This window comes from Lottia gigantea, assembly GCF_000327385.1.
Source record: "Lottia gigantea unplaced genomic scaffold LOTGIsca_60, whole genome shotgun sequence".
In the NCBI taxonomy this organism is placed as follows: Eukaryota; Metazoa; Mollusca; class Gastropoda; family Lottiidae; genus Lottia; species Lottia gigantea.
The window spans coordinates 864,296-889,984 of NW_008710050.1; the positions used below are offsets into that span (position 1 = coordinate 864,296).

Below are 25,689 nucleotides of genomic sequence, written 5' to 3' on the forward strand. Positions count from 1 at the left end.
TTATGATAAAAACTATGGGGGCTTATTCTTGAAGACTGTACTACAAGATGTCTGATTGGTCAATAACTAAAACTAATTTTAGATTTACTATTATTATCCAATCAGAATACAGTTATTCTTGAATCTGGATTATTATCTTAGTTTAGTAAAGTTTTCGAGAATAAAGCCCCTGATAAAGGAAAAGACATCAATTCATTCATTCTATAAGATCTGCTTTAGAAAATATGCTGAAAATCGTTAAAAATATTATTTTTTTGATGCATAGACCCAATGATATTTATTATTATGTATTACTGCCTTTTCTATCCTTTTAACCCTTTAAACACAGAGTGTAAATGAAATAAAATATCATATATACCCTGAATTCCCAAGTAATATTACTTAGAAAAAAGTAAAAATTCTACTTTTCTGACCTCATTCTATTTTAGTAATGAAGCGGTTGTATATCCTAAACGCTACAAACATGACTAAATGTGACTTTTAGTAAAAAAAAAAACAGTTACTTGAAGAGGAGCCACCAGTGTTAAAAGGGTTAAGGGCATTATCTTTGCTCCTATGGACCTTCTGTCTCTTGACTTGATTTTTATTCTTGAAAATACATTCCCATAAAATGAAAAGAAAAAATTCAGAATATTTGGCTGATAAATTTGAAGTTATTATTAGATTTAAGCAGAACCTGAAATAAACTCAGATTTTCACGCCATTGTGATCTTCAGAAAACTGATCTATTTCAGTCTATAATGATTATTCTAAAACTCCATTGTGGTAAGACACACCAAATTTATGTATCATATTTGGTGATATAGACATTGGAATATTTACTGGCACCAAGATCTCAACATCATCTCTTTACAGCCTTCTTTAGATTTTAATAACTATTCGACCACAAAGTCTGACTTTTAACATACAAATGTGCAGTTATGACTCATATTATACACCTTTTATGACTGATAAAAAAAATATTACTTCATCTTATACCTTGACTGCAATATACTATATCTTGTATCACAGAAATTTGTAAATGCAGTCATTTGATTGGATTGTACGTTAGGGAAAACAGCCAATCAGAGTCCTCAACAGAAAGGCTGTAAACAATAAGTCATAATCAGGATTGGCTGTATTCGCTAGAGTACAATCCAATCAAATTGCATCATTCTGTGATACAAGAAAGGTGGATATTGCAGTCAAGGTATAAGACGAATTTTCTTATACCTTGACCTTTGTGAACATAATTGTTTTAAAGATTTATGTTTTCAAGAATGAAGGCCCGAGACTTTTAGCATTTAAACTTTTTGATACACTGTATATTTCTAATAACAACTTGCCAATCTTTACTCTTTTCTCTAAAATGTATTTTTATAAAATTTTACTCGAAATTCTCAAAAACGGCACTTTTGATATTTACACTTTTAAAATCTTACACTTGTGTTTTGTAATATAACAGAGTTATTTCCCTTTTCGTATAATTGAGTTGTTGCCCTTGTTTTGAGATTTTTAATGTTACAAAAGTGTTACCTTGATTTGAGATATTAAATAACACAAAGTTATTGCCCTTGATAGATAACATTAATGTAATATAAACTATTTCCCTTGGTTAATGATATTTACTGTAGTTGAGTTGTTGCCCTTTATATCAGATAATTAGAGGTTATTTCCCCTTGATTTGTAATAGTTAATATAACACTGGTTATTTCCCTTGGTTTTTATTATGTAATGTATAAGTTATTGCCCTTGTTTTGTAATATTTGTATATAATTTATGTATTTAGTTCTTGTGTTGTCATGGCGATGGGTGTATCAGAGAAGACAAGTTAAAAGCAGGCAAATTACAAAATTTTGAAATTGAATTGAAATTCTTGAAAAATTGTTAGATAATTCTAGGATTTTTAGAAAGAACAGGAAGCAAAGAATGTTACTTTTGAAGAAGAATACAAAAACTTTTCAAGTAATTTTCCATGGTACTATGGAAGACCAAACAGCCCAATAGTAAGATATCTTAATATCAGTCTGTTTGGTCTTCCATAGGATACCCATCATTCTGATAGACCCAGTACGTCTATATCTGTAAATATATTTGATGTAATGGTCACAATGTCACATCAGGGTTGCTGTCTAGATTGAAATGATCTCTATATGGTAGAATACTTACAAATATTGGTATATTAATATTTAATATTTAAGGCTTGTCATGTCAGATCTGGGGCCTCGTTCTCTAAAACTTAACATTATCCAGATATTAAGAAATACAGTAATCTGATTGGATAATAAAATTTAAAATCCATTTTAATGATTGACCATCAGATGACTGGAAAAATCATTTTCATTTAAGTTTTCGAGAATAAAGCCCTTCGTGTATTAATGCCTTTACAAAAATTAGACTGTTATTTGTCTTCACGAAGCCATTTGTGTCTAAGTATGATAATTTTTAAAGTATAAGAATTTTAATGTAATAAAGTATGATATTATTAAAGTATAAGACTAATAATGTAATAAAGTATGATAATTTTAAAGTATAAGAATAATAATGTAATAAAGTATGATAATATTAAAGTATAGGACTAATTATTACAGAAAGTATGATAATTTTAAAGTATAAGAATAATAATGTAATAAAGTATGATAATATTAAAGTATAGGACTAATTATTACAGAAAGTATGATAATTTTAAAGTATAAGAATAATAATGTAATAAAGTATGATAATATTAAAGTATAAGACTAATAATGTAATAAAGTATGATAATATTAAAGTATAACATTAATTATTACAGAAAGTATGATAATTTTAAAGTATAGGACTAATGATGTAATAAAGTATGATAATTTTAAAGTATAGGACTAATGATGTAATAAAGTATGATATTTTTTGAAGTATAAGAATAATAATGTAATAAAGTATGATGATACTAAAGTATAAGACTAATTATAACAGAAAGTATGATAATTTTAAAGTATAAGACTAATAATGTAATAAAGTATGATAATATTAAAGTATAAGAATAATTATTACAGAAAGTATGATAATTTTGAAGTATAAGAATAATAATGTAATAAAGTATGATAATTTTAAAGTATAAGTCTAATAATGTAATAAAGTATGATAATATTAAAGTATAAGACTAATTATAACAGAAAGTATGATAATTTTAAAGTATAAGAATAATAATTTACTAAAGTATGATAATTTTAAAATATAAGACTAATTATAACAGAAAGTATGATAATTTGAAAGTATAAGGAGAAATACTGTGATACCGGTAGTTAATTTGATTGGTTGTTGAATATTATTATTATTATTATTGTTAAGTTGTTTTCTGAAAGCAATTCACTGTTGTTTGGTATTACACTATTCGTGAAGTCACAGTGCAATAAACCATTTATAAACAACTGGAGTGTCTTATTGAACATGTTATTACAACCAGAAAGACAGTGGTGTCTCCTACGGGGATACAGGGCCGGGGGGGGGGGGGGGGGGGGGGGGAGGGGGTACATTTGTTCCGATAGAAAATTGATTTGTACCCCCTAATTATACCCTACGGCATTCTGGCCCTTATAATTCGAGATATAACTATAAAAATCGTCATCTTAAATTTATTAGAAATCAATTAGGAGTACATACCAAATGCCCCCTCTCTACCCCGATTTGCTCCGCCGCAGAAATAGTCAAAAGATTGAAGTTAAAGATTTTGTCCATTGTTGACCATAATACCGTCCGTTCACAATAGATCATCAATAGAGTATCTTGAGATCTGGTTTATTTACATTGAAAACGACGAGTCTTTGGTCTATTGAAATATTGAAGTAGTAAAAGACGATTAGCTGATGTTCAAAAGGACCTAAAGCCAGGCACAAAACAAATAAATCTGATGTATGTTGGAGAACAAAAGATAGATTTGATTCACAAATAAAAGGCTTCAGGCACAGATCGGTTGACTTTAATAATCGATTAGTTAATAAAGAAATTCTTGCGTTGGTGGAATTGTTTTTAAAACCACAAAGTTGGACATAGAACAGAAGGTAGATGTAACGTGTCGCACAAATAAATGGACACTTTTAGATTTAAGACGACTTTAATATCCAATATTATATATTAATATATTAACAATATTTATTTATAAATTGAAAGTTATACATTACATATAAATATATATTAGCAATGGTTTCAGAAACATGCCGCAGCTTATATTAATTCGTTTAAATGAGTATTGACTCATATCCAGTCTTCAGTCAGTGGTCGTCTGACCTGGTCAAGCATGTGCAAGTGCGCAATAAGAGCGTTATGGTATATCAGATATATCAAACAGTGAAATATCAAGGTATCAGAAATGTGAAGAGGCCTTCTCTAGTTCTCTGTCACACCTAGTTGTATCATTTTGTCTTTTTAAACAGCGACATGATTTCTGTTCTAAATTTCTTACTATAGCATCCGTATATAATAGGATTACAGGCACTGTTTATTAGATACGACCTGATGAAGATTCCCACTAAACTTTCAGTCACTTTCGTTAATTTGAATTTTCCCGCCACAAGTTCGGTTACCATTAGTGATAGATGAGGGAGATAACTCAACAAGAAGACTAATGTTACTATAAATAGCATTTTAAACATTCCTTGACCTTTTAACTTCTGGCGTTTGTTCTCTGTGGATTTATGCGCGGTTTTGTTTGGAGAAGTCTCACTCTTTGAAGAGTTCACCGAGTCATTGTTACTACTGCCACTCTTTGACGTTAACAATATATTATTAGAACCAGTGCTCCCTTGTTTTTTATTGTGGCTTGAAATTCCATGTTTCTTTCTCAACCACAGACTTCTGGCGATGATGAGATACAAAATAACGATAGAACTGAAAGCAGAGATGAAAATTAGAAAAAGAATTCCGTTATATATCACAGGATAAAGCGTATCTTTAAATCGATTCTCCGGGGCACAATTCACTACATAAAACACATCATCTTCAAACATCAAGGGTTCTATCTGTTCCGTGACAATGACAGCTGAAGGCCAAGATGTACATAAAGCGAAAATAAAAGAACAAAACACAATTATCCTCGCTTGTTTGATAGAAATATTTGGTTTAAGAGGATGGCAAATTCCTCGATATCGGAGCGCTGCTATGGCAACCAGAGTCAATCCTGTAGCAGTAGCTGTAGTCGTTGCTATGGAAACGATTGCTTTGCATCCGTATATCATTTCAGAATAGGTCATATTTAAAACATCGAGCGGCATCTCTATAGCACAGCAAATCAAATCCATCATGGCAAGAAATACTATAAACGTATTGAAGGAAGATGCTTTCAGACGCAATCCATAAACAATAAGAACCAGCGTGTTACCGATACAACCAGTACTAAGCAATAGAGTGTTATACACAGCTGTAGGGTAATTATAAAATCTCTCTGTAACATTATTGGTTGCGTTCATACCTGGGTCATCATAATCCGAAATATTAAAGGATTCAGTGAAATTCGGGATCATTTTTGTTTCGTTGGTCTATAGTCCTATTTGTACTGGTTTCTGGTAATATTGTACTTCACTGTATCACAAAGTCCTACTTTTGCTGTTGGTGGTTGGCATTCAATATAGAATAAGATTATTCGGTTGCTGTATCAATATGGCCTTTTACTTACTAAAAACACTTGCTGGTAGTGTCCTGTACATCAGCAATGTCGTAAACCAATCTACAAGCTAATTGTTTTCCTTATACATATAATATTCTTCTACAGAGACAACCCGTGAGGTCGTTATAACCGGATCTTGTAAAAGTTTTCTAGAGTAAGCTGTAAATGCATATAAATCTGTCATAAATTACTTACAAAATAGTTGAGGAGTTTCTTCCTACTTAACTATTCTTGATTTTAGGAAAAAACAGATTGAAATATATATATGAACTATGAGTCAAACGACCTAATGTGACGGGCAAAACTATGCAGTGTGCAATGAGGGAAATTTTTCCAGGACAGCAGCATTATCCTATTCTTTTTCAACAGTTTGTAGCACACAGGACGTCTCGCTAGGTATCATCTTAATTAAAGCGCCATTAGCCCATTACCTCTTATCATATCTTTCATTATTGTAAACTAGTCATGAGCTATATATACAAACTGAAAAGCGACACGCGTGCCTGTGAATACGTTCTTCAACTGACAAAGCAAAACATTAATAGAGTTTAATACTATAATGATCAAATTATAAGCTTACCATTATAGCGTAATGGGCCTTAAACACTGAAACGTTCACCAAGACGATTGAAAATACAAGTTAAATGGGAAGATTTTGTCGTTTTAGATTTAAGTCCAACAAAGTTCCGGGTAATAGGTTAACTGGACGATTAGTAATTCGGGAACCCCGTATATTACTACGTTGTGATAAGATAGATAATACACGGATATGAAATTCAAGACAAACGGATGCTGACACTAGGGGTATATTTGTTATTTCTAGTATAACCCAGATTTAACATGGCGAATACCAGCTGATAACATGTTATGTAATTTCAAGACGTAGGTGACACCATAAATACAATGGGGTTTTGTTAATAATAAAATTAAAAATATACGACATTTAGGTGCGAGTGTTTTGTAGAAAGATACCTGCATTATTACTCACTTCTGAACTAAGTTAACGTTTTACATGTTAGAAATACACGAGTATTAAGGCCTGAAGATACAGAGTACGGTTTGCGGTGAGGCTTCCGGTCTACGGTTGCGGTCTGCGCAACGGGAACGCGGCCTGCCTATTTTGTCGTTTTAAAAGGATCCGGCGAAACTGATACGGTTTTGATTAAATTTGAATGTAGAGAGACTCGACTAGGAACTGGCTGCTTATTGGCCAAGACCAATCCGTCATCGCCCGCCACACGAAAATTCGGCATTCACTGTGACGCGGCGTCCCATCGCCGTACTCGACACTGCGGTGACCGGACTGTGTATGAATGGATATATAAAAACACCTTGGGCATTCTGTACGGAAAACGCACGCCGGACGCCGCACCGCAAACCGTACCCTGTATGTTCAGGCCTTTGCATGGACTCACTTCTTTGATATAGGGGTTTTGCGTCCTATTGTTCTGCTCTCTCTGATTAATAAAGACTACCCATGCAGTGTACAATGCGGGAAGGGTATACATCGCGATATTTCTTAAGTATGGTTTTTGAAACATAATGTTGCTTTTTTTATTTAAAAAATTTATATGTAAGCAAAACAATAAATATCTCTTAAAAACACTCCAGTCTTGAATATCATGAAACAGTTCAGACGATATAACTAACGATATAAATTTCTATACCGATATAACGCCCAGCCCTCTAGTGTACAATAAACATATTCTAATACTGGAACAATGACGTGCTAATTTCTAACTGTACGAATGAATCGACTGTGAGCCGAGTGGACCAAAAACTCAATGATTACTAACGATCAGAACCACAAAAAAATCCCGAAATCCAAACAACATATTGGTGAAACATTAATGAATGATTGAATGAATGAACCAAGTGCAAAACGAAATCCAAACAACATATTGGTGGAACATCAATAACAGCTAATGTGTAATGAAACGTGGTATCAGGTGTCTAGAAGAGTAAGTATACTCTGCCTGACGTCACATCCGTCAATCAAATATAGAAAAATACACAAAGAAATATTCAGTTTAATCCAATCACAGCGTTCTTGAATTTGATAAAGGCCAAGACAAATAGTCGGATATCCAGCAGAATCAACAATCCGAATACAGTGCTGAGAATTATAACTCCCACATATCCTATAGACTGAGCTGAGGGTCGATTGTCTACAGCTGATGTTTTTTTTCTGATGGTAGCTGACAAGGATTGTTTATCAATTGTTAAATTTCCTTGTAATCTGGTCAATTCTTCCAGTAATTCTTCAACCGTCAGTGACCTCATTATGTATGATTTCAATTCTTTACAGATATAGGAATGGTTTAGATGATCTATTTTCACTAAGTCGTCCTCGAGTTCAGAAATAGTGATCGACTCTTTAAACGTCGTCTTTATTTCCGGATCAGCGCTTGTTGGCGCTGTTGACATCGTGTCTGGATTATTGGTCGTTGTGACAGACGCAGTCGTAGCTGTAGTTGTGGTTTTGTTGCTTGTTGGCGCCGTTGACGTCGTGTCTTGATTATTGGTCGTTGTGACAGACGCAGTCGTATCTGTAGTTGTGGTTTTGTTGCTTGTTGGCGCCGTTGACGTCGTGTCAAGATTATCGGTCCTTGTGACAGACGCAGTCGTATCTGTAGACGTTGTAGTTGTGGTTTCGTTGCTTGTTGGCGCCGTTGACGTCGTGTCTGGATTATCGGTCCTTGTGACAGACGCAGTCGTATCTGTAGACGTTGTAGTTGTGGTTTCGTTGCTTGTTGTCTCTATGGACGTTGTACCAGGGCCATCAGTTGTTTGAACTCTAGCTGTAGTGGTTCTCTGATTGGTTGTGGGTTGAAGAGTTGAAGGTGTGGAGAAGTTGAAATGAATCCAGTCTGAAATTAAAATGAAGGAAATTTTCAGGGATACCTCCGTAAAGGCTAAGCAACACCCTCGAAAAAAATTGCCACCATATCTTTGCATGTTAATATAAAAATCCGTACAAGCAAGAGAAATAATACATGATAATTCATTAGAAACACCAGTTAATCAAATAGTTTGTTTAATTTGACACTAAAATATAAGCAACCCCATCTTTAATATGACAACACCTAACACTGCGTAAATCTGACTCTGTATAAATCTACAATGTGGTCTTGTGGTTTACTACAAATATACTATCTGTTATATTGGACACCACCTACCCTCTGGCATATACTGTTGGATAATAACTTACCCGGGGGTGTCAGGTACCCGCCCGTACCCTGAATCCTAATGGTAGGTGCCTGGTACATATGATCTGAAATAAACACCAATTACTGATAAGAATCCTAGTGTTGTTAACCTACAGAGCTGTCCATCAAACACCGTTAAAGATCATTTCAACAATAAAACATGCCGAGGTAGGGGCCTATAGCCAAAACAAACCGCACAAAACAAACCCCCCACAAAACAAACCCCACAAATAACACCATTTCATATTACAAAGGGATTCTAAAGAAGTTTATTTTGTGTCTCCGGGACACTGATAGCATCAATTTATACCAATCCAACTTTCAATCAGACGTCTGTGATTTTTATAACTCTACTAAAACTAAGAGTTATCATGAGATGCTTTCGAAAATGACTTTTAGATAATATATTGGCAGTTAGCGACTTTAACTCAAGCTTATTATTGATTGACATCTGACGGAAAGGAAACCATTATACCTCGATACACATAAAAAAAAACCTAGAAAACCTCTGAGATCCCCATTCATATTATCAAAAACAGTCTCCAAAGACTGGGATATAAAAGAGGGTAGACTAACTGCTTAACAGCAAATACCCCCTCCCCCTCCCCCTTCCTCCTCCTGTATCCCCGCTGTCACCGCCACTAAAAACATCAACTCACGTTACTCACTTTTGACTGTGGTTAGCTTGACTGATGAAGGCCACGTGTTAGAAGTAAAAGAGACTGTTGAGATATTTAAACAACCAAAAGTAAAAACATCTAAACCTGTGACATTAACTCGGACTGTGGAATCGTCTTTTCTAACACCAACTCCGTCCTATCATTAGAAACAAAGGAACAAACATATTTTATAATGCTAATAACTCATTGATAAGTTGTCACGGGTCCTGTCTACCAGCTGGTAAATATCCGAACCTTATAAGGAAATATCCATCTTTTATAAGGCTGACAATTTGGGTTCATAAGGATCCTGTCTCTCGACTGATTTTGTCCAAAAACGTTAGTATTTCACAAGTATACCAAATTAAGTTCTTAAAAGAAGATTTCAAGCAGTTTATGTGTAGCACCAGTAATACTGACCGTGGTTCCAGCCATTTTATGTGTAGCACCAGTAATACTGACTGTGGTTCCAGCCATTTTATGTGTATTGCGTACCAAATTATCATTGGAAATAATAAAATATGATAGGTACGTACCATGTTGTATATTATCAAGGGGTTTAGATCACCACAATGATTAAACGGTGTATAAATAACTTTCATGCTACAGTTAAAATTATCCGGTGAAGATGTAACAAGATCAATGTGTTTAATGTATACTGGTTCGTTTATTATACTACCCGTGTAATTTATCTATAATATATAAAATAGTGTTTGTCGTTATCCAGGGGGTTAATTAGAAACAACGTAACGGTTTATTTTGAAACTTCATACAGTGTGCAATGACAGTGGCGGGGCCAGGTTTACGTCCGAGAAGGGGCGAGATATCTGAAATTGCCCGAATCTCTAACCTACAAAACACAGAAATGCTGGGGTTCATCTCCCCGACCCTTAGTTTGGCGATAGATTCATATGCTTCCTGATACTGGTGTTTCTATGAATTATTTGCCAGGGGCAGGTAGTGACAATTCCGTGTCCAAACCACACCCCCATTTGACATACTACCTTAACAGACCTTGTCAAAACCCGTAATCGAAATACGGTGGTAGTGATCACAGAATTGTGAAGTATCAATTCTACTGCCCACAAATCCCCCGTAGAAACTCCACTATGATACATGTGATTAAAAGAGTAAATAGAATATTTTACCATTAATGTATGATTTTCTTCTGTAAAAACAAATCTAGATGAACCCAAAAATTCATTTTCTTCGAGTTGAAAGAACGAATCCAAAAAATCTGCAAAGTTCAAAAGAAGTACAGTTGAAGTCAGGGAAATGATTTGGTGCGTCTTGACAGATATTTATGGAAAAACCGTATAAAAATCGTGTTTTTAAATTTGTTGGGTACATGCAAACCATTTTTCTAGCGCAGTGTATCTCCACATGCGCCGCCACTTCTTGTACCCCTTCCTTTTTCCAACACCCCAGGGGCTATGACGTAAACCTACCCTGTAAGGGACTGAGATGATGAAAGAATACACAGTACTGGTTAGAATGATCAAGACAATCATCGTATTTTTTACAGCTGCTGGAACTGAGGGTTAGTTCTATAGATACAGATACATCACCGTAACATCTACACAAACCGAGAAACTCATCTCCTGGACCGACCTGTAAAACATTTCAGTCTTGTTCTTCACATAATTGGACTGTCCCCTAATTGGTAATATAATGATACCTAACCCTTTCTACCGATTTTATCACAGTGGCCCCAGTAGAGGAGTGTGGTGGGCCCGGGGGCGTAAGTAAGGTTATTTTTTTCAATATTTACTCTCCCGCATTCTGAAAATCTGTAAGTCGATTTAATGCCTGTTTATGGAAGATTTAATTAATGCTATTTCACTCATTTATATATTGCTGGTAGCTAAGTTTGATTATAATTATATACTTTGGTACCTTTTTCTTTCAATTTTGTATTTTTTTTCTACAGGAGTGGACGTAGACTTGGCTCGGCCAGTCCCTATGGTAGTTGAGCTTTTTGATTTATGATATTTACCAACCTTAGTGAGAGAATATTGTAGATTTCGACTTATACAACAGATAAAACAGGACGAGAATGATATAACATTGGAACATTCGGTATCAGATATATTCGTCTCGGGGGAGATGTTAGGCAAACATTTATCAATTCCATCAGATACTGAAACAAAAATATGAACGAATGAACGAACGAACGAACGAACGAACGAATGAATGAATGAATAAATGAATGAATGAATGAATGAATGAATGAATGAATGTATGAATGAATGAATGAATGAATGAATGAATGAATGAATGAATGAATGAATGAATGAATGAATGAATGAATGAATGAATGAATGAAACTAACGATACAAACCGCAAAACGGAACCCGAAATCCAAAACAACATTTTGACGAAACATAAGTAGCATGAGGAAGTATATCAATCATACGTGAGTAAGTATTTCATAATGAAAAGTGGTATCAGGTGTCTAGAATAAAAAACAAATTCTGAAAGAGTGAAAGAAAGAATGAGTGAATCATAAAAGTCTAACAATTCCACATGAAGTTTTATACTTACTTATAACCGCTTTGTTTCCAGGGTGGTTTGGTAATATATTAAACCATTCTGAATTATACATAAAAGCAGAAAAGATAATTTCTATGTTTAATTTCTCCATCGAGTTAACCACCATCCATTTTTCTCTATATGCTGTTAAACCCATGAAACTTCTGAAATAAAGACAAAAACCCCTAATGTTCTACAAATGTGTCGTCAAAATTCCACAGCCTGCTCATTCCATCACTTAACTGCGATGCGCACACTGGACAAATTAATGTTTGCGAGGAAGTCGAATATAATAAAATTGGATTTTTCTTACGTCCAAGGAAAATATATTCTCTCAATAGTTACAAGTTGCAAACAATCGAGTCAAATATTTGAAAGCGTCCAGATATGAAAGACTACACCCCCCTCCCTCCCTCCCTCCCCCCCCCTTTTGACAATTCTGTGGCTCCTATTCGCCCCTCCCCCACTCTCACCTATGGCGGTTACTTTCGACTCTTTAATCAATAATTTTACCTATAGATCGAAACTGAGCATTTCAACAATAAAAAGACTAAAACTTTTCGATCGATCTTAAAAACTAACCTATCGATTTGTACATTCAATGATGATCCAACTTCCGGGTATGATGACGTCACAACTGTGGCTGTTTCAAACCAAATATCGGTAGTTGTAGGTCCAATGATGTCATTTCTCAAAACGACGTAAAATAAAACTTGGCCTAATAAATTGGTCATATATAGGTATATCTGTGGATAAAAAGGAGGATACAAAATACATCACCGACTCATGGATTCTGTTGTAAGATTGAACAAAAGAATTCACAAGAGGCCTCCTAGCCTTCTGTTGAAACTGATCAGTGGCGGGGCTAGGTTCACGTCCGAAGAGGTGATGAAATATCTGAGGTTACCCGAATTTCTAACCTAGTTATGAGAGTCATGCCCAAAAAACTTGCATTCGGGGCTGTGAGGGATGGGGGACTGCCTCTTCTGTCCCCTTTGGCTCCGCCACTGATACTTGATAACTTATATACGTAATTGCATATGGAATTGTCAATAGTGACGTCTTTGGGCCTCTTACTGATAGAACGTATTGTCAGCGACCCATAGTGCTTTTCAGAATGCAATTTCGATGTCTTTTCATCAACAATTCAATATAATTTAAATATGATATCGATTGCACGAAAACATTCTTCCAGTTTGTTATTGAATGATGTTTACCATACACAACCTCTTGCTGATAGAACGTATTGTCAGCGACCCATAGTGCTTTTCAGAATGCAATTTCGATGTCTTTTCATCAACAATTCAATATAATTTAAATATGATATCGATTGCACGAAAACATTCTTCCAGTTTGTTATTGAATGATGTTTACCATACACAACCTCTTGCTGATAGAACGTATTGTCAGCGACCCATAGTGCTTTTCAGAATGCAATTTCGATGTCTTTTCATCAACAATTCAATATAATTTAAATATGATATCGATTGCACGAAAACATTCTTCCAGTTTGTTATTGAATGATATTTACCATACACAACCTCTTGCTGATAGAACGTATTGTCAGCGACCCATAGTGCTTTTCAGAATGCAATTTCGACGTATTTTACTCAACAATTCAATATAATTGAAATATGATATCGATTGCACGAAAACATTCTTCCAGTAAATATTGAGACTGTTATACAGAAAACTGAGTTTTAGTAAAACATAATTCCGTCTACTTTATTCCTTCAGTTTGTTCTGTCTCTCGACTTTAAAATAACAAGAGAAATTTTAAGAAATATAGACATACGATGATTGATTTGTTTAAACTTAAAAAAATAACTTTAGAATACAAAATACCTAACAAAACTAAATAATGGAAATGATTTTAAATATATCGATTAACTCAAGTGGTTTTCAAACCTAATGGCAACTTGTCACAAGTTTTTAATTCAGTGTCAAATTCTCCGAAGTGGAGTGGCGACTTCAGAAAGTTGAACATCACCAAAACAGAGACGATTCTATATAATCATTTATGAGATACAACTACTACCAGACGCCAAGTCTCTGTACTGAGTTCAGTCAGTCATAGTAAAAGACTGGAGTAACTTTTTATAGCTAATCAGACAAACTAATACATTACACAAAAGGCTAAAATAACCTACCACTATGGTCAAGCGGTAACTAACATCGTCTGCCCTTTTTGTGTTGCAGAAGTTTTATTTGTAAATGCAGCAATTTGATTGGATTATATTCTAGCAAATACCTTGACAAAAGATATATTTACAATAAGAAAAATGTTTACAGCCTTTCTGTTGAGAACTCTAAGTAGCTGTATTGGCTTGTGTACAATCCAATCAAATCGTTGCATTCCGTCATACAAGAACAATGGCTATTGCAGTCATAGGACGAAGTTCGTAATAGCTCGACGGTCTATATATTGCGCTAAAGGAGAATACGGCCTACCTGTTTAGGAGGGTCGTTTAGCCAAATATCTAAAAATAGTAGACCACTACAATATTCCTTCCAATCTGGATCTACACATGATGGTCTGGACGATGGATACATTGAACCGTCCAGCAATTCCACCGCATTTCCGGAATGGTTACCTTTTGTCACGAACACGAGGGGACTCCATACTAGAATAAGATATAAATAGATGAAAATTGTCATTCGGTTAGCACAACCACCTGACTGGGCAGGTCAACCATTGGCAATCGGTCAACCGACAACAGAGAAAGTTCCACTAGCGTCCAGCATCAGCTTTACGGAAACTGTCGAGGATTGCCGAATGAATCAAAGGTTAACTGTCATTTTGGCATAAATATTCTCATATATTCACAAGTCAGTAAGACATGGTGTTGGAGACACGCGGTTATGTTAATGGATACGAATATAATAAAATATAACTATTTTTAGGTTTAATTGCCTAAGAAGTCAAAAAATTAAAAACTCACCGTCCACAGGCAGTGCTTTTGTCACTGAAAATAAAAATCACAAACTAATTCATTACTGGATTTATCATTTCATATCATTTATTCATTATTTGGAACTTACTTCATTATACAGACCTTTTTTGGGACTTAATTTATTATACAGATCTTTTTGGAACTTATTTCATTATACAGACCTTTTTTGGAACTTATTTCATTATACAAACTTTTTTTTTTAAATCTAACTTCATTATTCGGACCTTTTTTGGTACATTGAACTTTTCTGATCATTAACATTTTGTTTTATTACGCGTAATTAAGTAATTGTCTTACCTGTTAAAAATGGAGCGAGACAAAAAACCAACAGATTCATCTTCCGAGCATTTAACTTAATAACTAATCGTCTGACAAATTTAACAGGTGTATTCCTCGCATCTTCCTACAAAATCAAAAAGTTCAGAACAAACGTTGAGCCAAGCACTAGACTAATAGAAAACTAACAGGTATTTAAAGCGTTATATGCAGATCGAAGATAACTTGATCAAAGTTATAGAATTGTCCTCTATGGAATCCTGTTGCGGCCAATTTACTACAGTCGACTTTTCGACGAGACTTTGTAAGTAGCTAGTTAACAAGTTAACGTTCATTTCCAGTGGATGCTGATATAACAGACTAGGTAGTTGTTGGTAGATGACAAGTTAACGTTCGCTTCCAGCTGAGCTGATATCACAGACTAGGTAGTTGTTGGTAGATGACAAGTTAACGTTCGCTTCCAGCTAACTGATATCACAGACTAGGTAGTTGTTGGTAGATGACCGTTAACGTTCACTTCCAGCCAACTGATATCACAGACTAGGTAGTTGTTGGTAGATAACAAGTTAACGTTCATTTCCAGTGGATGCTGATATAACAGACTAGGTAGTTGTTGGTAGATGACAAGTTAACGTTCGCTTCCAGCTAACTGATATCACAGACTAGGTAGTTGTTGGTAGATGACAAGTTAACGTTCGCTTCCAGCTAACTGATATCACAGACTAGGTAGTTGTTGGTAGATGACCGTTAACGTCTGCTTCTAGCCAACTGATATCACAGACTAGGTAGTTGTTGGTAGATGACAAGTTAACGTCCGCTTGCAGCTAACTGATATCACAGACTAGGTAGTTGTTGGTAGATGACAAGTTAAATTGGATGATTTTGCACTGTTGGGTTGGTAATAGATAATAGACGAGAATTGAGACGATAACTCGAGATATTTAGGAAGCAAAATCGAGAACAATTTCTAACCGCCATTATTCTCGTCATCTAGACTTTTCTGGAATATAAACTACAGCTATCACATTTAATTGTTTATTTTTCAGTAATTATTTCGTTTAAATCTTGTCTTTTCGATTCAATTTAAAGAGGCATTCCGCTTTTTCGTAAAACATTTTCAGTATCAAAAACGTCGTAAATTATACCTGAAAATATGTCTACAGTATGCTATTTATATCTATGTATCTTATTGATCAAACTGAGTTTGTTTTAAAAGGATTAATTAAAAACGGAGAGTACTAATTGTTCATTAAGCAGTTTTACCTAGTTTTGTTGTTCGGCTTTATAATGGCTCGATATTATTTGTTAGAATACGTAGGAGACATATTTCTCTACAATTAGGCCTTTATTTTACATTAACGAACTAAATCAATGTTTTTAAATATTTTTGGCGTTCAAAAATTAACGGCTGGTTTCTTTTTTTTAAACATCCAGATACGTTAAAGGACAAATTCATCATTTGAATTTATATTATTATAGAATTATAAATATTAACCTTGATCTGAGCGAACCCCGGACCTCAACTTTTGATAGTAGGGTCAAAGTCGTTGAGATATCACGGCTTCTGAAGCTAACAATGATAAAAGAGAAAGATGATCAATATGATGAAGGTTTACTAGTGTCTTAGCACTTAAAACTTTGTAATTTTTATCGATCATTATTCCTGATCTTACAGGCTATACATGAACTGTCTGACTTTCGATTTTTTTAGAACCTCAAATCACAAGTACTTCCTTTAGCCGACATTCTTTGTTCGTTGTAAGAAGTTGGATTCTTTGTTCGTTGTAAGAAGTTTTTAATATTTTTTAATAATAAAGGATGAGACTGAGAAAGTTATATTTTGGTCCATTTTCCGTTTGGGTTCAAAGAATTTCGAATGTTACCTCTCTCGTTGGAACCAAGAATATATTTTTTTAAACTTTCACGGTATTTTTAAAGTGATACTATGTCTTAGAATAAACATAAAATTTAATTCTCAAGAATGGTCAATATGAGTATATATTCATCAGTGAACTTACCTGGTGTCATAAAGTTACAACAGAATCCCTGTAAAATCTGGAAAATTGGAAATTTCATAAAACTAAGTAATTATTGAAAAACGCTTTATCTTAATATTAAAGATGGGTTCCCTTATTTTCATTTATAAAAAGAAAATGAAAATGCTAAGAATTATATGAATAGAGGTTCTAATGACTTGGAAAAATACCAGTTTGTCTCACATGTCCATAATTAATTCATAATAAGCTAAATTAGAAGAGAATTACCAGCAAAATTCCAATGAGTGACCGATCAAGAAAGGTCAAAAAGTCTTTTTTTGTTCATCCAGACTCTACATACATGGACATTTATGATTGGTTAAAACTCTTAATTATATGCAATATTACAAGAATATAATGATATGATAAAGATCAATCAAATAGTTTGCTTAATGTGACAGTAAAAAAATACGGAAACCTATATTTAAGCGTTTTTCAATAGTTAATTGAATATTTATGGAAAATTACTAAGTTTTTTTGATTTATCGGATTTTATAAGTATCCTGTTATGTTATTTATGACACCAGGTATATCTACTGATGAATATATGATACCCTTTGCCTCTATGTTTGGACGCCCTTGCTTCCAATCCAGGAAATATAGCGTTGAATTCGCGGAGCGGAAACACAGTCGGCTTGGTAATCCGCGGTCAACAGGAAATATTCAATCAGAACCAAATAGTTTTATGGTCGTCCAGCTTATCCTGTTTATATCTGGAAATCGTCGACTCGGAAAATAACATCCGTTTACTTCTCAAAGAAGAACTATAACTTGTCAGAGTTTTAGCTGTCTAGTTAGGTTCCTCATTCTATCGCTTTAAGTTCTAGGTGAATGTAGCCTAATGTTAGTTTGACATTTTCCTTGTGAAAATAGGCTTAGTATTATCTTCATATTCGATATTCGACGATATAATTTTTAACGAGAAAGGGGGGGGGGGGGATTAATAACTTGAAGTCAGTCTTCACAGGTCTATTAAATTATGGGTACATGGTTGAAACGTCTAGCCGTAGGGATCCGAGGCTGTACATGGTAAAGATCTCTCGGCAATTGGAAATTGAAAAAGAGCAGTCTAACACCGCTGCCCTGACAAAATTTTCCTCATTGCAAACTGCATGGCGTTGTACGTCTTCATTAACCCAATTCGGTGCGGCGTAAAATGCAATTCATTTCATTTCCTTTAAAGAACGAATTGTTCCAGACATAATATATCTGTATGGTAAATTAACTGTTGTCTATTTTTCTCATTTTTCTGATTTCTTCCCCTATCTTTCCCTTGAACCCTTCGATTAACTAGCGTGCATTGATTTCATACATCCATTGTGTTTATTAAATCATCACATTTATTTAGATTTGAACATAACGAAACACTAAGTGAGAGGCAATTATTGATTTGGGAGAATGAAAATTCAATATTAAAGAAAGAAAAAACGTGGATACACATGATTATGCAGTATGGAATGCAGCATGTAGAATCTAAAGTAAAAACCGACTAGTCGAATGCAACATTGATTCTGGAAGAAAGAGACTACGGCCGCCATGTTTTAGCGTTGATTTCTCTCATTTTCAATATTGAAACATTTTAGATATTCTTTCAGACGAAGTACACATACGATTAATTGCAACAATGGAGCGGCGCATGAAAGATGAACCCGGGTATGATTTTGTTGAGTTTTGATTATTTATTTTGCACATCGCTAGACGAAACAAAGCTGTGCTTTTTGCGAGAAATCCGTACGTCTTTTCACTACCGATTTTTGGAAATAATACCGAATATTTAAAATATCTGTCAATACGATGCTAATATATTTTTAGGTCTGTTTTGTTTCATTTCTAATTACTTGGACCATATCTCCCCAATTCATCATATTGAAATAATTTTTCTCTCATTTGCCTTTTAGTCTATTGAAAATTCATTTTGGTAGCATCTCTTCTTTTCTGCTTCCGAAACCTTGTTTTGTGCAGTTAAGAGGTTAGAAAATACTAGAGTCTTCCAAATTGAATTTGGACACCAGCCTTTATGTCTTTGCTTAATTTTTTTATAATATAAATGTTGTTATTCGCAGGAAAGTATTTGTTGGTGGGTTGAGCTGGAACACAAATCAAGGTAGGTATTTGTTTGTTTGTTTAAGTTGGATATTGATACTATGAGGATATTTGCAATCTTTGTAACACTATGCAATCACAAATTCTCAGAATTTTATTAGATTACCAGTTATTTCTGACCAAATAGATGCATTTTTTTGCTGAAATCCATATTCTGTACTTGTGACCTAGGCCAGTGCTTCTATGGGAGAGTATCTTCTGTAACACCTAATACTTGTGACCTTGGCCAGTGCTTCTATGGGAGAGTATCTTCTATAACACCTAATACTTGTGACCTTGGCCAGTGCTTCTATGGGAGAGTATCTTCTATAACACCTAATACTTGTGACCTTGGCCAGTGCTTCTATGGGAGAGTATCTTCTATAACACCTAGGCCATTGTTTCTATAGAAAAATATCTCTTATAGCATCTTGTACCACATCTTTGTATTTTAGAAATGATTCACAACTATTTTTCAACGTTTGGTGAAGTTATTGACAGTGTGGTCATGAAGAACCCTCAGACAGGGAAATCGCGAGGATTTGGGTTCGTGACCTTTGACAACCCGGCTGTGAGTGAGATAGTTTTAAATGATCCTGGTCACATGATAGATGGAAGAAAGGTAATTTTTTTTTAAAGTAAAAGCCGGGTCCACAAATATGACTTCTAACCAGGTGACTGCTCAAAATTCTGAAAAAATGTCAGGAGCAAAGACAGGCGTGTCAATTTCATAATCTAATTTTGTTGTCTATTCTTATATCTTGCTACGATTTAAATATTTTGGATTGAAATTGTTATGGGAAAGGAGTGTTGGGCAATTTTTGTTATTTTACTAGAGTTTTCTCTTTATTTTGTGTGGGGTGTTATATTCCTCTATACAGAACTTATTAAGTTTAAAACCAGTTAATGAATACTCTGATAGTTATTTTTTTATTATTATTATTTCCGCAGGTTGATTGTAAGGCATGTAATGCTCGTACTGTTGGTGGTGCCCCTGGGGATAAGAAAATACAGGTAAGGGATAAAACACTTTTGTCAGTGCTCAGTTGCTTCTTAAATGGACAAACTAGGAATTTTACTCACTATTTCTATATATGTCTTCTCTATATATCACAGTATCTTAAATTGACGAGTCATCATTTTAACGTTCGAACGCAGATGATTCTGGGCTGAAATTTCGATGGTGATATGTGAACACTATTACTGATTGGCTTAGCTAAAAAAAAAAATGGTTCATTTGTCCCTTTAATAAGTGTATAAAATCCATGAGTAAAGACCATTACCAGATTGTTGAAATTAATTCCTCATTTATATATATTATTGCTTTAACATATTCCTTGTGGTCTTGTATTTAAATATTTCATGTGTATTGAGCACTATTATAGTGAGTGAAAATATTTTTTTATTGTTGTATTATTTCTATGTATTTGCAGGCAGTTAATAGAGGACAGAGAGGGGCTGGAGTTAGTAAAATATTCATGGGTGGAATTCCAGGAGATGCCAATGAAGATACTCTGAGAGATATTTTTCTTAGATATGGACCAGTAAGTATTAGCTTATGATAAATTAGTACAGTACTTTCTGTCTACAGTTAAGTCTGAATTGAATTTTTTCTTTCATTTCATAAATACACTTCCCTCCTAGAAATATTTTGGACTGAAACTTCCTCCGTGGAAAATCATTGTTTACAAATAATATCTTTTACAGTGGTTGACAATTACATCAACCCAGAGACAATCTAAGTCTTTCAGTACCGTGGTGTTTTGTGATTGCCAAAATTTAATTCAGAGAGTAGTTTGTCATGAGTACTGTGATGTAGGGAATCATCTATATATCGTGCCAGTGTTAGTCCCTTGTGGGGTGTGTCTTCAGGGCAATTCTTTTGTTAAAATGGTCTATTTTGTTTGTATTTTTCAAATATTAACAGCTTTATAATACTTTATATATTTATATCATTGCCAAACCTTTATGTAAGGATTTAAGTAACATTGTATGTGTTTTAATGATGAATCAATAAGTCTATTGTGGGTTTTGTCTTATGGACTATTCTTTTGTTTTTATTTAGTTAGTCATCATATTTGTTTTGATTTTTAACAGATTAATATCTTTAATAACTGTTTTGTTGAATTGTTCTTTGTGAGTTTTTGTATCATCAAGACTGTCAGGATTGTTTGATTTGATGATGTCACAAACCCTGAATCACTAAGCCCTGCCAGATGACCAAAAGGAATAAGGGCTATAAGAATGGTTGCTTCTGGGTAAGCTAATATACTAACATGGTAAATCTATTGTTATGTTTGTAGATTGCTGAGATCCACATTATGTATGATCAAGATAAGAAACGGTCTAGAGGTAAGTAGTAATAAATTGATATTTTAGATAATCTTAAAAATAATTGATTAACTCTATTGTATAATGTTTAAAATTGTATTCTTGAATTTTGATCAGTAGAATTCTTAGTTTGATTTTAGAAAACTTTTTGACGGGAAACACAATTCAATTTATTTTTACTTAGTGATCGTGGTAAAAATTGAAATTTTAAAACCAATATGTCAAGTTATAAATTCAAAATTACTTAACACACTATTTCTGGACTGGTCAGAATTCAAGATTACAGGTCTTATTTTCTAAGTTTGATTCAAGGTTTTTGATTATTAGTTTGTGTAGTAAAAGGAATTTGTAATTGTATTTTGTCAGTTTGACCAGACCAGTACAATACGTACTTATTTTAGTCTGTTGTTTCTGAAGCACTGTAAAGTGAAAGATACTGTTAATAATAATAATAAAATCTTTAAAAACAAGGTTAATTTACAATTTTGCCCTGTAATTCAAGATGATAACAGATACATTATTTTGTTTTAAGTAATGGAATTTGTAACACTACCAATCATATATAAGGGAAACAAAAATTTACCCACTTAAAGATTTTGAGATGAAGATATCGTATTTCATATATTTTAAGATGTCAATGATGATAGTTTTAAACTTTAGTTATTTTTGTTCATATCTCAAAATTATTAAGAATTATTTTAAGACTTTAAGTATTTTTTTTTACTTGTGTGTCGTAACTCAACCTCAATTTAACTTTGACTAGAACGTCTATAATATTTAAACGTTTTTATATTCATCTTAAATTTGCTTTCTTTTTGGTTGTTGTTGGAAAACTTATGTACAAATTTTAGCAAATTAAACACAAATTTATAGAGAAATATTTTAAGAAAAAATTCAATGTGATCAAGTGGGTATGTAAAAGTAATTTCATAATTTTAAAAAACTATTCGGGTATGATTTACTATTTTTGAGAGCCAGATTAAAACATTAATTGTTTTTTAGTTTTATAAATTTTTTCTAATAACCGTATTGTTGTGTTCGTAATATTTAAGATATTATACTTAATTTTGGCATTAATATTTTTTTACAAAAAAGGTTTTAGTAGCGTGAATTTGTTTGGAGTTTCTTTTCAAGATCTCTAAAACTTGAACTTTTAAAGTTTACCTTGTTTATAGACAGATAACTTCTTCAGAAATATTTCATTGACGTTTCACGTGTAACTTGCAGTTAAAATGGATTAGATTTGAATTAAGTACTAATTTGATTTCAATATTAAATTATTAGAATTTGGTTGTTTTTGACAAGAAATACTGTTGTAGTCTAGGTTATTTTTTAAAGTGTTACATTGTGTTACATTGTGACAAGCAACAACAAAAATTGAAGATTTATAAGCTTATGGAAATCACGATGGTTGGATAAAATGGTTTATAGTATAATGCTGGTTTATTATAAGACTTCATTCAGAGTCTTATTTGAGTTTTATTAGTGCTCCTGATAAAAGAGTTTTTTTAGTGAATGCCTACTTTTTATTTTTTGTTGTATTAAGCAACTAAACTGAGTTATTTCTCATCTTTGAGAAAACGATTATTAGGCTATTATTGTATTATTAACATTTGTTTTTATTTACAGGTTTTTTCTCATATTCTTCTGCATTTTAAAATTAAGTTAACGAGCATCATCATTATTAGTCTCGCATAGATTGGAATTAAATTCTAAAACACAGTTTAATGTCTTGTAACCATTTTTACTAATTCTATAAATATGGTTATTACCTCATATTGAATGAGCATCTTGTTGATCTATAGTATTACTGCTAGGTATCTGCAGTTTGTTTTTGATTGTTAACACTGCTGTTAAAATAAGTCAATGAAAAGTTCAGCACATGAAAGATTTGCGAATTGCTACAGCACAGATTTCCTGTCATTGACAATGGGGCTATTTTCAGACTATACCAGACCCTTGAGGATTTATACCATAAATTGTGATCTGTTATTTTATGTGAACTCTACCATTCTGATGCCTGTGCCAGTGCCTTCGATAGTCAGCCTGGTGTCAGCTCTCATCCCCCTAATACCTAAATGTTACCTATGGATTGTCAAAATATTTCTGTGCAATTCATATTATTTTCATCTATTTTTTTTTGGTCATACAAGAAGTTGAATCACAATACAATTTTCAGTCGCCATTATATTATCTTATTATATTGTTATTAATTGTTTATTTATTTTAATTAATGACTTTGATCACCAGGATTTGGATTTTTGACGTTTGAAAGTGAAGATTCTGTAGATAAAGTTTGTGCTGAGCATTATATAGAAATACAAGGAAAGAAGGTTAAAAAACACTTAAGTTTTTCCATTAGTTTATTTTTTTTACAATTCTAGTTTGATTTCTTGAGTATTTTTGTGATATCACTTTACAATTCTCTTTCTAAAAAAAATAACTGATCAGATTCAATTTCATTTTTGTAAATTGTTTACCTGATGTATGTGTTGCAATTCTATACTACTTTTAAAAAGTTCAAAAACTTGATTCAAATCATTAACATCCAATAACAAAACTTAATTCTTGTCTTTTCTAAGCACCAAAATCTCCAGAAATCAACTACAGATTGTGTTGCCAATTGAGCTACGATATATAAATAATTCTGCAAATTTTCATTACAATAAATTTTTAATAAGCATAGCAAGGTGATGATAGTGGAAGGTGATGCAAAATAGTACTTTGCACTCGTTAATTGCACTAAATGACTTATGATCAGAATTTCATTTTGCACATTTGTACCTCCAATGCATTTTAATCTTTTATCTGATTTGAAATAAGTAAGATAGCCCACAGAATTAAAATGAAACAGAAAATCTGTTTTATCAGATTATTTAAAATTATTTGAAGTATTTATGTTTATATTATTTTATTGGTTATGGATTTGATATTTTTTTTTAAGAATTCCAACAATTTTTTTTATTTAAAATAAACATTTTTAGCCATTTTTGGAGCTGTTATGATTTTTCTTTTCTTTAAAGAGAATTTTCAGAAGTAAATTTTAGTTATTTTTGGGATTATGAAGTCTTATTCTGCTTTGACTTGATATGATCATTATTCTTAAAATGACAATTAAATATGATAAAAACTTATGATTTTTGATAGTTATTAACTGTTGTATTGTAAATTATAGAAAATAAACAAGTTTTGAATTATATTTATGAAACCTAAATACATGTACTGGTGACGCTTACATTTTATTTTTTAGATCTATAAAGATATTGACACGTATTAAATCTTTATTGTTATGTTATTAATCCATTCATATTACATAGATTTGTTAGACAATTGTTATCATGGCCATCACTTCAGTCCCGTCAACATTAAATCATGAAACCCTAGCCTCTTTCTGTGTTCGTTAATGTTTCCAAAGTAACTGCATTCTTTAACCTATTAATTGATTGTAAAGACGTTTTATTATTTTAAAAGCTGTCTATGATTTACTACATTTGCCTTTTTAAAGTTACCTGAATTATTTATGAAGATTGTTGCTGTTATTATTATCCTATGATTATGGCCAATGATTGCTGTGAGAAACTGTGAGAAACTGTGAGAAACTGTGAAGACTCTAATGATGTTGGTGATGAAGACTGAAGAAGCATAGAAGCAATACTTTATATTTTTATTTGTAATAAGTATTTAACTAGTTCAAAATATGGCAAGACTTCTTTTCAAATAGTAAATATAAGTGTTTATGTTCAAGTGAATTTCTTTATATTTCATTCAATATGTGAAGTTGTGGAATTAAGTGGGACTGCAGAAATCACTAGTGTCAAGAAGACTATGGATATATAAAGTTTATAATCATAATTATTTATGTGGTGATATTTATTATGTGCTGTTAGAGGGTGTTGGATAGCTAGATTGAGTTTGATTGCTGTTTTTACACACACTGTCCATTTTTCCATTTTATATTGAAGATAACGTCAAATATTTATAAAAAACCTAGTT

The 25,689-nt window shown here is 33.0% G+C and overlaps 3 protein-coding genes across 3 annotated transcripts; 1 reads left to right on the forward strand and 2 right to left on the reverse strand.

Moving 5' to 3' along the window:
- Window positions 1-4,367: 4,367 nt before the first annotated feature.
- LOTGIDRAFT_166703 (hypothetical protein) lies at window positions 4,368-5,474 on the reverse strand (the record flags this gene model as incomplete). Its single annotated transcript, XM_009064116.1, has 1 exon — window positions 4,368-5,474. One exon carries the CDS (start codon window positions 5,472-5,474, stop codon window positions 4,368-4,370), a length of 1,107 nt encoding a protein of 368 aa, XP_009062364.1.
- Window positions 5,475-7,642: 2,168 nt separating this feature from the next.
- Window positions 7,643-16,225, reverse strand: LOTGIDRAFT_166704 (hypothetical protein; the record flags this gene model as incomplete). The annotated part of the gene is made up of 13 exons (XM_009064117.1): window positions 7,643-8,487; window positions 8,829-8,891; window positions 9,495-9,642; window positions 10,022-10,177; window positions 10,490-10,722; window positions 10,934-11,096; window positions 11,486-11,625; window positions 12,030-12,181; window positions 12,600-12,763; window positions 14,469-14,641; window positions 14,960-14,983; window positions 15,269-15,374; window positions 16,220-16,225. The coding sequence occupies 13 exons, from the start codon at window positions 16,223-16,225 to the stop codon at window positions 7,643-7,645; spliced, it is 2,373 nt and encodes a 790-aa protein (XP_009062365.1).
- A 3,122-nt stretch (window positions 16,226-19,347) lies between these two features.
- LOTGIDRAFT_128010 (hypothetical protein) lies at window positions 19,348-24,080 on the forward strand (the record flags this gene model as incomplete). Its single annotated transcript, XM_009064118.1, has 6 exons — window positions 19,348-19,387; window positions 19,821-19,987; window positions 20,317-20,346; window positions 20,799-20,909; window positions 21,669-21,717; window positions 23,947-24,080. Coding segments are annotated over 6 exons (531 nt in total), but the record flags the coding sequence as incomplete, so codon positions are not given.
- Between the last annotated feature and the right edge of the window lie 1,609 nt (window positions 24,081-25,689).